The 13,064-nt window shown below is 36.6% G+C and overlaps 1 protein-coding gene across 2 annotated transcripts in view; it reads right to left on the reverse strand.

Moving 5' to 3' along the window:
- Positions 1 to 3,717: 3,717 nt before the first annotated feature.
- Positions 3,718 to 13,064, reverse strand: part of RSPO3 (R-spondin 3) — an 86,869-nt gene continuing 77,522 nt past the window's right edge. Inside the window, exons 5-6 of one of the 2 annotated variants that reach the window (XM_019418275.2) lie at positions 5,462 to 5,631; positions 3,718 to 4,073 (exon numbers count right to left, since the gene is read on the reverse strand). In XM_019418275.2, coding sequence (XP_019273820.2) covers positions 4,038 to 4,073; positions 5,462 to 5,631 — 206 coding nt within the window. In that variant the 3' untranslated portion in view covers positions 3,718 to 4,037. Of the gene's footprint in view, positions 4,074 to 4,424; positions 5,632 to 13,064 lie in introns of those variants that run through there. The other variant, XM_019418277.2, reaches the window with a different exon arrangement.

The raw sequence follows: 13,064 nt of genomic DNA on the forward strand, positions 1-13,064 counted from the left end.
TTTTAATTCTAACCAGAAACTCAATGAAAAGAGGGTCATGTTGGCAAATACCCTGCTTACAGAACTAAACAGAGAAAGAACTAAACAGAGCATCAGTTCACAGTCATAAAGGGCTGCAGTAATCCATGACTTTCCCAAGGAGCCATACCTGCTGACGTGCTGTTCCTTTTCTGTTCAAACTATGGTCTTTTCTGATGGCACATAATTCTCATTCTTCCTTACCCTCTGAACATACTTGCCTGCTCCCATTCACTTCCCCACCAGGTAGCCCACAGGCCCTCTGGAGCTCACGCAAAGACAGACAGACATGGATATAGGCACACACACACATTTATACACACATTCAGAGTTGAGTCTTATCCTTGGTTAAGGCCTTTGTGATTTGACTTCTTAGATTCTTGTTCATGAGGTACTGATTCAGATCACAGGAAAATACTTCCACAACGTGTGCCATGGACATTCTTGGAAGGAATAATAAATGTGATTTTAAAGGGACATAATGTAGGGGAAGGAACATGGGCTTTGGAATCAGCTAGAGCGAAGACTGATCTCCAGGCTTATTGGTTGCTACTTGCGTGACTGTGGACACTTCCCTGTGCCCCAATTTCCTCATTTTTTTTCTTCTAAGATTTTTTTTTTTTAATTCAAGGTAGTTAACGTATTGTGTAGTATTGGTTTCAAGAGTAGAATTTAGTGATTCATCACTTACATATAATACCCAGTGCTTATCACAAGTCCCCTCCTTAATTCCCATCACCTATTTAGCCATGCCCTACCCACCTCCCTCCATCAATTCTCAGTTTGTTCTCTGTATTTAAGAGTCTCTTATGATTTGCCTCCCTCTCTGTTTTTATCTCATTTTATTTTTCCTTCCCTTCCCCTATGTTCATCTGTTTTGTTTCTTAAATTCACATATGAGTGAAAAAAGGAGATCAATAGCTCACTCAGACTGCTTTGGGGATAATTACAGAATATAATTTACTCAAAGGGTAAAAGGCTGCACAAAAGAAGCTACAATTTTATGAACTCTATTATAAGAAGCAACAAATCACCCTTAGAAAGAGGACTTTTCGGGGCGCCGAAAAGTATGGCTCAGTTGGTTGAGCGTCCGACTTCAGCCCAGGTCATGATCTCACGGTTTGTGAGTTCGAGCCCTGCATCGGGCTCTGTGGTGACAGCTCAGAGCCTGGAGCCTGCTTTGGATTCTGTGTCTCCTTCTCTCTCTGCCCCTCCCCCACTCATGCTCTGTCTCTCTCTCTCTCTCTCTCTGTCAAAAATAAACATTAAAAAAAATTGTTTAAAAAAAAAAAGAAAGAGGACTTTTCCCTCCTAATTTGTATAGAAATAGTGCCACTGTTTTGAAAAAGTCTAGTCAGTTCCTCTGCTATTAGAATATATCCATGGGAAAGATGGGGTGTCTTTATTTATGCTAACTGATAAAATACATATGCATACTTGAAAGTGAGTAATTTCTCAGTTTTAAGAAGATTCAAGACAAAACTTGTGTTTTTAGTTATTATTATTGATGTAATTCCGTGGTTCTCACATATATAACTTGAAATTATTACATGTGTTCGCTTATATGGATATTATCACTTATCATTAGTCAAGAAATAAAATTGATTTATATGTGTGACTTGTGAAAGTAGTCATTACTTTTTTAAAAGTAAACGTGTAAACATTTAAAAAAAAAGTTTATTTATTTATTTTGAGGGGGGGGGGAAGGGCAGGAAAGAGAGGGAGAGAGAGAATCCCAAGCAGGCTTCACACTCAGCACAGAGCCCACTGCGGAGCTTGATCCCCTGATCATGAGATCATGACCTGAGCCAAAATCTAGTCGGATGCTCAGCTGACTGAGCCACCCAGGGGCTCCAAAATTAGTTATTACCTTTTTAGTGATGTTTATTTATATTCAGAATAGTTATATTGAGTGATGACCATTTTAAATATATATATATATATATATATTTTTTTTTTTTTTTTTTTTTTTTTTGAAGGAGGGAGACAGAGTGTGAGCGGGGGAGGGGCAAAGAGACAGGGAGACTGAATCTGAAGCAGGCTCCAGGCTCTGAGCTGTCAGCACAGAACCCGATGCAGGGTTCGAGCCCATGGACCATGAGATCATGACCTGAGTTGAAGTCGGAGGCTTAACCGACTGAGCCACCCAGGCGCCCCAAAATTAGTCATTCATTACTTTTTTAGTGATATTTATTTACATACAGAATAGTTATTTTATACTGAGTGGTGAACCTTTTAATTCCCCAACGACTTCGCAAGGTACGTGTTGCCATTTCCACTTTTCAGATGAAGAATGGAGGCTCTGAGAAACCATACAACTGGCTCAAGGTCATACAGGTTATGACCGGTTAAGTAAAAGAACTGGGATGTTAACGCAGACCACCTAACTTTAGCTATGGAGAATGTCCTACTTTTTTTGAGATCTCCCTTTGTGGAGAAATCTTGAAACCTCCTGGCATTAGCTGTATTTACATATTCCTTTTTTTCTTTTTCAGTGCTATTCATTTCAATATTTTAATAACCAGGAATGTGAATAACTTTTAAGTCAATAACATCATAGTTCAATGTGTATCCTTTAAGAGCCTATACATGTGCACTTTTGGGAAAAAGCAGAGTTGAGGAACCAAAGAACACTACCACTGAGGAGTACTCATTAGGGGCATCACCCTGAACTAACAGAGAGGTCACATGCTCCCCTGCCAGTGATCACCTCCAGCTGACTTCTTTCAGGTTGCACTTAAGAAATAGAAACCCAGAGCACTTAGGTGATTTGCCAATGGTTAACACCTGGGACCAGAACCTAACTTTTGATGATAGAAAAGAGACCACCCTTCAGTTATGAAGCAGAATTTGGAGACCAAGAGTGTGGATCTGATATAGACGGATTTATGTTGCTGTGCACTTTCTCTCCATTTTCTTTGAACCAAGAATTTACCAGCCATCCATTACCATCAATAGTTAAACAGATCCCAGAGACAGAATCAGGACAGAAGCTAATGAGTTCTGTGACTAGTGTGGGAAATTTGCCAGAAGTTGATCATGACTTTTTGCTCAAAGGTAAGTAGGCTGTCAGTTTGAAGATCACAATGATTCTGTGTGCCTCAAGACCTATTACAGGTACATTTAAAATTAATGGTAACTTTGTCTTCATTATATTTCACCCAAGATGTGCATATTAATGCTAATTTTCATTTCTTTTTCCTTTGTGATAATTCTATTTTTATTTAAGTGCTGCATCAGGAATTTAGATTATCTGCTGTTTTCTGGAGGATCTTGGGGTAAAAGTCTTGAGTCAAAACCCTTGGGAAGACTTGAGAGTCGTTGCCACAATTTTTACATCCTTGTTAATTTAGACCATTTTCCAGCACCTCATTTGCAGGCGTAGACCTTCCCAGTAATTGCTTTTTGAAAGAATGGAGATGTGATAAGCATAGAAAGAGACACAAATAATTTGTCCTTAACTTAAGCTTGACCAGATAACACAGGACAAAGATGGTGTCTGAAACCATCCAAAAGTTCTAGAACATGGGAATATACTTCCATTTAATATGGTTTTGTGGGAACATTTTTATTTCTCCTTGGTGATATAAGTTGTAGTTGAAAATAAAATTGATTTTGTTCATTGGGAATCGATCTAGTTGGTTGAAACACTTATCTCATGCAGACTAGAAAAGAAAACACCAGAATAAGAAACAGAAATGCATCATTCAAAAATTTTATATCTTGGAAGACAAAAAAAGAAATGAAAAACGAATTAAGGCAAGCAGTCCACATGAACAGTACAGTTGGTGGAAAAGGGGTGACCAGAGATAGGCAGCCAGAAGCCAGATTCATTGCCAATTCTTCAGGAAGCATGATCTTTAGAGGACTAGGCAGTGTAGTGGGCAGAGCAACCATGCATCCTTCCATTACAACAGAAGGTTAAGGTGGGCCATGAGCTCCTGTACTGCTTGCTCAGAGATGCCTCCTCTTGCCCTGGGCTGGCTGTGTCCTCTGTGAAACACTGGTGAGGCCTTCAGCTAGGGTGACTTCAATCCCCAAAAGAGATCCACAGACTGAGAAAATATGGAGAAGAAAAGGCCAAATGTTCAAGATGCAGGAGGAACTGACATACAAGGAAAGATGCTAATTTCTAAACAATGAATGGGGAGCAGTGAAATAATTTTGGGAGGCCTATGCATCTATAGTAGAATTTTGTTGAGTAAGAGAGAAGTTGAATAAATATTTCCTAATATCCTATAAGTAAATCTCTATGTACTTACATAAAGGTGGATTCAAAAAACAAACATTGAGAAATGTAGTATGTTCAAATTACATAGGATACAGAATCGTCTTTCCTAATTCACGAGTTTGTAAGAGTAACAGCTTTCCAATAAAAACAAACAATAAAACAAAATGAACAAAACTTTAAAAACTATCAACAAATATATTTATTGTGGTGGCTTTCCCCCCTACTAGATACACCTTGTTAGAAAGTAGTATCCCTTTTAGTTCCAGGTGGACCATTAAGCAGGTAATAACATTGTTTTTCCCTCAGAAAACACATGACTTTGCAAACATGTTCTATTCTCCTTGCTCTAGCTTTTGTTTTCTATGAAATCAGAATTTTCTTCTAATAGGTATGATTTTGTTTGTGGAAGTTATAGGTACATGTTTACAGACTTATATAACCCGAGGGGTAGCAGAGGCTGAACCACACAGTGCTGACATAGATTGGAGACCTGTTCCCAGTAATCACAACACTTCACAGTCTTGTAAAGCACAGAAATCATCTCCAATGCTATGGTTTCTTCCACATTTTGCCTTTCTCCAATCCCATATGGTATTCTTAACTCTGGTGTACACTCTCATGTTTCTTGCAGAAGGACAGGGTGAGGGCAATAGAACCAATCTTAACACGGTTGTTTCTGTGCTGAGAAATTCTATGATTCCAAATGCCAGGCCCTAGTATCTGAGCACTCTCTAGATCTCCTGGACAAAACAAGGCTGTTTCTCTTCCCTGATCTCTTATATTACTTTGAAGGGATACTGCATCTTTGAATTTGCAGAACTATCTTTCGCTTCTTAAAGCAATAGCTTGAACAATTACTTTTATAGGGAAAAGATGGTGCTTCTCCAGATGTCATCATTACGCTGTTACATCTTATAGCCTATTGATAGTTATGTACAAGATTTTTTGTCTCTCAGGAATGCACAGAAGCATGTAAGATAACCATTTGAAAACATCCCTTCTTTGAACTTTTGGCTCTTTGTTGTTAACTATGCTTGTATGAAGACTATAGCAACTATTTGGAATGTTGTTTAGATTGAGCAGTAACTGACACGTTGTCCATTTGTGGTCCTAATGGCTACAGCACCTGTCCTGGGCATCTGGTTGAGATAGCAGCATCATGAGTTTACAACAATCTCATGGGACCCTCTAATGTACAGTGCTGACTGATACCGATTTCTGTTGTTTGTCTTGGACCTTTCGCTTCTTCTGCTGCTGTTTGTCTTTGTTTTCTCGTTGTTCTGGAGTTTCTCTGCTGGGTTCCAGACCTTTGTTATCAGGTATTGCATCCTTACTTTCTTCTTTATTAAGTTTTTTTCTTTTCCTCTCCCTTTCTTTCTTTCCTAAAATAAAAGAATACACCTTTAGAAAATATACTCAACTATGCTCTCTTTGGTTATTCTAAGTTTTAAAAAATGAGTTAAACTTCTCTGTTGCATATTGTACTCACAGATACTAAATATCTACTATTTAATTTTTTTTTGCTTTTATTATTTATTTTTGAGAGAGAGAGAGAGAGAGAGAGAGAGAGAGAGAGAGAGATGGAGTGTGAGGGGAGGAGGGACAGAGGGAGAGGGAGACACAGAATCCGATGCAAGCTCCAGGCTCTGAGCTGTCAGCACAGAGCCTGACACAGGCCCTGCACTCACAAACCGCGAGATCATGACTTGAGCCAAAGTCAGACGCTCAACTGACTGAGCCTGCCAGGCGACCCCAAATTACTATTTAAATTACTCAACTATTTTCGATTAAGTCTGTATTATATTTTAAGAAATGTAAACATGAAGTACAAAATATAAGGAAGCAATGGATATATGATAATTCTGAACAGTCTTAGAGGGTTCTACAGTTGGTAATATACATTATAGTTTTGAATATTTCATATAAAATTTTGAATACATTCCTGCCATATAAGAAAATTTTAATGTGTATTTTGCTATCGGGCTCCCATTTAAGGCACTATTTTGTATTTAAATTTTTCCAAGTAGTAGTTACATATTTGCAGTCTGCTGATATAACTGCATGCCATCTACTAAAAGAAAACTGGTTTGCATAACAAATACGCAAATAACCAGGATAACTGTACCTTAATTCAACACAAATGTTTACATGTTGAAATTAATTTCCTTTGCAATTACATGCAGGGGTGGTGGCAACTATAACTTGTCAATAACCCTATGGTATAAGCTACAAGGGCAGGAACACTGTGTCTCTATCAATCAAATGAGCAAATATTTATTGGATATACACTGGATTCAATGGAGGTCTCTGACCTTGAACTGGGTCTGAACTATAGATTTAGTTCATATTCACAGTATGGAGCATTTTAAAAAGTGGAACCAACATGATATTAAGGTTTTGATGTGGGAAGACATACTGCAAGGTAGACTGGAGCCAGGGTGGAAAACTGTTTCATTCTGTTGGTATTGGAAACTTGCTGAGAGTTTTAGGGGAAGAGAGTAATCTGAGCAAAGTGCATGAGACTTGCACCAAATTGGATAGAGTGTTTTTATTTATTTCTGGACAGCAAATTAACTAAATATTTTATAATCATGTAAACATTATATATATGGATACACACACATACATACATATATATTCTAAAGTGCAAAATAATTTCCGGGGAATGGGGTTAGTAACATCCATTGCTACATATATCCCAATGAGAAAGTACTGAATTAAATCAAAATCATAGGAAATGAAAATTAAGAACCTACTAATTCCTTGATGTGGGACAAATCCTGATAATGTATATCCCCACAGACTGAGACGTGTAACATTTGCAATTAGTATCTGTCTACAAAGGATCATTTTGGATAAAAGTATTTTGGAGACTTTATTTGCATGAGAGAACCAAAATATTTTCATGTCCTGAAATAGGCTGCAGATATTGAATTCAGTGGTTTGGCTTTCTTTTCCTTGAGCTCTGGTTACAGAATCCTAGGGAGCAATATTATTAATACTGCATATATATCCTTAGCCAACACAGCCTCCTTGGATTAATGATTTTAGGCCACAACTAGCTTTGTCTGAGATTATATTTGTAAAACCTTCCAACTGCTTTATGAAAACTTGCTTCATTGGGCTCGACATAGTGCACCTCCAAATTCTAAACTTTAAAGACAGTTAACAAAAATGAGAATTCAGACCACTGTAAGGCAGTCAAATTGTTTTGGATATGAACAAAAAATGTTAAGAGTTGAATATTATGGCTAGAGCTGAGCTAGTTCTACACTGATTCACCAATTCCATTGTTCTTTTCACTTAAAAGAATATCGCTGGATTGATAAAATTTTGGTGGAAGGAATCCAGGTTTGGTTTTGTTTTTTTCTCATTCTGGCTTTAATTATTAACACCTTTGAAGTGCTGACAGGAACTTGGTAACAAAACAGAGAAAACTGAAGAGTAAATTTACCTTCCTAAATATGTAGCCTAATGTAATTTTCATGAAACTGTACAAACTGAAAGAAAGAAATGCTGGTTTTCATGATATGTGCTTGGTTTTCAGAAGGACATGGCTGCAAAGGTTAGATTACATAATATTTCCATTTGAGGAGCATTTTGGAGGTGTTCAAGTTCAACTCTAAAAAAATGGTCAGTGAAAATCATTCCAGAATTCCATAAAAACTACTGACCCCAAACAAAATTTTTATGGAAATTATCCAAAAGTTCAGTGTTTGACATTGTTCTCTTGATGATGGTCCAACATCTTACAGCTGTGATCTTAACCATAATGTTCTGGATACATAAGAAATATATTGTTTCTTTCTTGGTTACAGATTGATTTGTATGTTTTTTAGCCACATGTGACAACATACTCAACTTACAGTGTATTTCTGCTTATTAGCAAACTGATATGATTATTTCTTAAGACAGGCAGACACATTTTTGGAAGTAGCTTGAAACTCAGTATTATAGTTTTATTATCCAAGGAATAACTATTTCGTCTGGGCGGTGAGTGTAAGGGGAGGCTCTAGTAAAGCAACAGGAAACTAGCACATTGTACATTGTTGTTGCCCAACAAAGGGTGATTGCACAATAGAAGAATGGGATTATTATTTTTTACGCGCCATGTGTTAGTGGTTGGAAACACTAACTACCCTTTTGCATAAATAATATATTTTCTTCTTGTCCAAGAAATAAAATAGAAATGCAGAAGAGTGGCTGTAGTCCATTAAAAATCACGTGCAATTGGGGAAATTTTGTAAGGTTTTCATTAAAGGGGACTTCTTTTCTATTCTGCTGACTTTTTATTGATGGGATCAATAGTTGTTTTTATACTTTTTTTCTTTTTGGATAATTTTGCAAACTAGGCATTCCAGTTATCACAATCTTACGTATATGTTTGTGTTTTGTCATTCACTGCTTAGGCATGTATACACATGCACACAGGCAATGGAATTGGGTTGTAGAGGGCTCTCATGATTAAAAGAATGTTCATCATCCCTCGATGTTCCAGGTATGAGGGCAGTGTTAGATAGACACTGTCCAAGAGAAATTGCTATTAGCAATCGAGCACATTCTGAGCCTTTGCAGAGAAGCACTATGGTGCAAACATTTGTTTAACAATGGTGTTTTTAAAGTCAGAAAAACACAGTGTTCAAATTCTAGGTCTGTCACCAACGAGTTGTGTGGCTTTTGACAATTTGTTGGTATCTCTCAGGATTAGCTCTCTGATATTTAACATACGGATAATCATTACTACCTACTAAATGTTGTAAAGATTACATGAGATACTTACAATGAACTTAGCATAGTGCTGGGCACACATTAATCATGGGTGAAATAAAAGCTAATGTTATTAACTCATTACACAAACATGAATTAAGCCTCTACTCCATGCCAAAATGTGCACTAAAACCTGGGGACACTAATGAGATATGGAGACAGGCATAATAATTATAGTTACAAGCTAATGCTAAAATAGAGAGAAGCATGAACAAGATCCTACTGGGAGCACAGCAAGGAAAGCACTGAACTCTGCCAACGGAGATCGAAAGAAAACTCCCCAGACAGGGTGATGTTTCAGCTGAGCCTTAAAGAATGAATGAGCATTTGCCAGGCCACGGAGGGAAAAAGGGCATGTCAGGCAGTGAACAATATTGTCAATGAAGGCATGCAAGGACATGATGAATCTGGGGAGCTGAAAAAAGTAGACTTCCTTGGTTTGATCAGAGTCTATATATAGGACATTACTCAGAGAAGCTGGAACGATATACTGGACTCAACTGCCATGTTGGGAGTTAGTCCTGAGGATCAGTGATACTGAAAACTGGAAAAGGGCAAGAATCAGAATCTGAGAGCAAGGCAGAGTTTGGATATTTCTGTGACTAGTTTACAAAAGGCCAATGGGATACTCTGACATGTGACATTATTTTTTTTATTTCAGGGACACTTTTGAAAGTAATTAGAATCCATAGAGGGAGTATAGGCAGTGAAAGGTATTTATTTTTGAGCCTTAACTTTTAAGAGTGCCTAAAATCTCTCTGCAGACCATTCGAGCCACGTGTTATTTAGTATTTCATTGCAAACCACTACCATGTAATTGAATACATGATTGATGTTTTTGTGATAGTGAAATTATTTCTTATTAATACAGAAATAATATAGTCATTTATCTAAGCACCTCCTAGGGCCTTCTGCAGACCAGGTTTCCAAGTATAGGTGACTTTGAAAAATACATATTCCTAGGCCCCACCCCTGGAGTTTATGATTCAGTAGCTCTTATGATGGGCCCAGGAACCTATAGTGAATAATAAGTTCACTCCTAGTTTATTCTGATGTGCAGCCATAATTAAGAACTATAGCTGTAGGGGCACCTGGGTGGCTCAGTTGGTTAAATGTCCGACTTCGGCCCAGGTCATGATCTCGCAGTTCGTGAGTTTGAGCCCTGTGTCCAGCTCTGTGCTGACAGCTCAGAGCCCGGAGCTTACTTCATATTTTGTGTCTCCCTCTCTCTCTGCCCTTCCCCTGCTCATGGTCTGTCTCTCTCACTCTCAAAAATAAATAAAAACAAATTTTAAAAATTTGAAAAAAAAAAAAAGAACCATAGCTGTAGACCAAGAGGAGATCCAATCTGCCTAAATGTATACTCTTAGAATTTATTTCACATCTCATGGTTTCTCATTTAATTTCTTATATATAAAGTATGTTTTTTTCACATACTATAGCTACTAATTTTTAAGGCACGTTTTCTGGTTAGGTGTATCTGGAATAGACACGTAGATACAAAATGAAAATTAGTTGCAGACTGTCTTTTAAAAACTTGTTCAAATAGAAATATGAGCTAAAAAGAATAAACATGTAAAAAAGAATGAAAAGGAAATGGGCCTGAATTATTTTTCCTAAATTTTGTATTACATATTTAAGTTCCAAGTGAAAAATGAAAACTGGAAAATGCTCAATTACCTTTTAAAATGTAATAGGGTTATAAATAAAAAAGTTGGTCTCCCCAGAATCACAGATGGGAGTTATTTGTTGAGAATTAGTCAAATTGTGAATATTAATTCACAATTTTCTGAATGTTTAGAAATGTCTGTGCAGAGGTCTTTATGAAGGTGGCTTCTTGGTGAATTTCTTGCAAGACATCACTAAGGGGAGCCATTGAGCTTTATGGAGCTTCACTTCCAAGGCAAGCTGTTAAAAATTTTCTCAAAAAGCTAAAAATGTATCCCACACCCTAGACTGAGGATTAAATATCAATTATTATAACTAAAACCAATTAAGTAAATATCCCATTAAAATATAAAGTTTATTATTTCTAGGTCTTTTCTCATTATTGGGTGTGGAATGAAGTTCAATTGGAAATGCATGGTTTTATACCTTAAAAAAGCACAAATGATGTGAAAATGGGGTTAACCTGATGATTTATAAATCTAGAATTGACCTTACTTTTATGCATAGAGGATGGAAATTCCAAATATTTTTCTTTTTAGTTAATATATCACTGGGGGAATTTTGAAGAGGAGGGGAAATTGCTATAGTATTACTTCTTCGGCAATTATGATCTAGTAGGTAGATACATATTTAAAGGCTTTTGAATTGTGAGCTATACCAACACAGGACAGCCTGACCCAGTGGTAAAGAACAGGTTGAAAGTCAGACCTTCTCAGCTGTACTATTACCAAGTAGAATTAACTTGAGAAATACATTCAAACCTTTTATCTTTTGTTTTTTAAAAAATAAATTGGAATACTCATTTCCTTGCTATTATTTTAACCTAGGAGTTTATAACAAATATAGTGAAAATATAAAGGAATGGATAGCTTTTTGAAAATAGGCACTTAAATTATCCAAACTGAAGTTTAAAGCTACCTGAATTATTTACTCTCTAGTTTAATACCTGAATTAATTTCATTGCATTTCTACTTAACTTCCAAGATGCTTCTGATTAATTATTCACAGAAAAATAATTTAGCATAGCATTACAGACTCTACCAAATGCTGTTAATTTGGGAAATTACCTTGAACCATTTTTGCAAAGATAGCTCTGATCATTAAAACATATTAAGACTGAAATAGCATTTTCCCACCATTCGAAAAGGACTAATATACGAGATGCAATCTGTTTGTGTTGCATTCTTTTTGGGAATTCAGAAACAAGATTGCTCTGACTGTAACACACTGAGTATAAATTTTAGGAGGTGAAAGGGATAAACCTAAGTTTCTTAATGGCCTCATACTTCGGTTCCTACTCACTCCTGCACTTTACTCACCAGAACCCACTATGTTTACTGACCCCATGTATTTGATACATTTACTAGAATGCACTTTCTACATCCCTTGCTCTAACTCAGACTTTGTGTTTAATTCTCTGCCCACATGTCACCCCTTCAGAGGGACCTTCCTCACTCCCTCACCTTTTCTTAGGCTAGGTTATTTGTATTTCTACCCTCTTTGCTCAGTAACTCCCAATTACTAGCCTGTTGCAGTAACCATGGTGAAAATGACAGGGCTGTCTATTTCTAAAAATAGTAAGAGTAATGATAATTAAAGTTTAATGGACACTTACACATACCAGGCACACTTCTAAGTGAGAGTGTTGGGTCTAAAAACTCTACTATAACCTCCATCTAACACTGAGGACAATGAGGCTCTTAACCACAGTGCTCTTCTGCCCCCCATCACATCTTAACAGAGCACACTGTGGCACGGCATCCTTGTTTTAGTTCATATTTAAGCTACTGAGTAAAAAAAAAAAGGAAAGGGTGTGGACTAAACACAACAGAGAGTTTGATAGAAATTATGGTTTAGAGTATACTTTCTTAACCTCTTGTAATTTGAATTCTGAGCAGCAAGTTGCTCATCAGATCCTAACAGCATTTTGAAAGAGATGTTTTATGTCAGCACCATCCAGTCACCACATTCTTGCCTCTCTTCCTTCTTTCTTACTGCTACAGTTTACTTATTTTTCAGTATTTCCATCACCTTCCCAGTCACAAAAATGTAAGATGTAGTACTGTGGGTTTTGGAAATTATTTACATATTATGCCATTTATATCTTATTTAGAAACTTTATTTTACCTCTAAACTACCACTGCTACATTTCTGAAATCCTAATAAAATTATCAGAGATTTTTATATTTTGTTACACTCAATATCAAAAGGGAGAAAGAGAAACTCTAATGATTTAAGTTTAAAAATCCCAGTAAGGCATGAATGCAGTCCTAATATAAATCATTTTATTTATAGCAAACATCATAAATATCTAAAATCACAATTTTTTAGAACCTTTATTTTCATGATCTGCTTTAGTACAATAAACTTTCTTTTGTGA

Source organism: Panthera pardus, unplaced genomic scaffold (genome assembly GCF_024362965.1).
Source record: "Panthera pardus isolate Hobbes unplaced genomic scaffold, ASM2436296v1 HiC_scaffold_17, whole genome shotgun sequence".
In the NCBI taxonomy this organism is placed as follows: domain Eukaryota; kingdom Metazoa; phylum Chordata; class Mammalia; order Carnivora; family Felidae; genus Panthera; species Panthera pardus.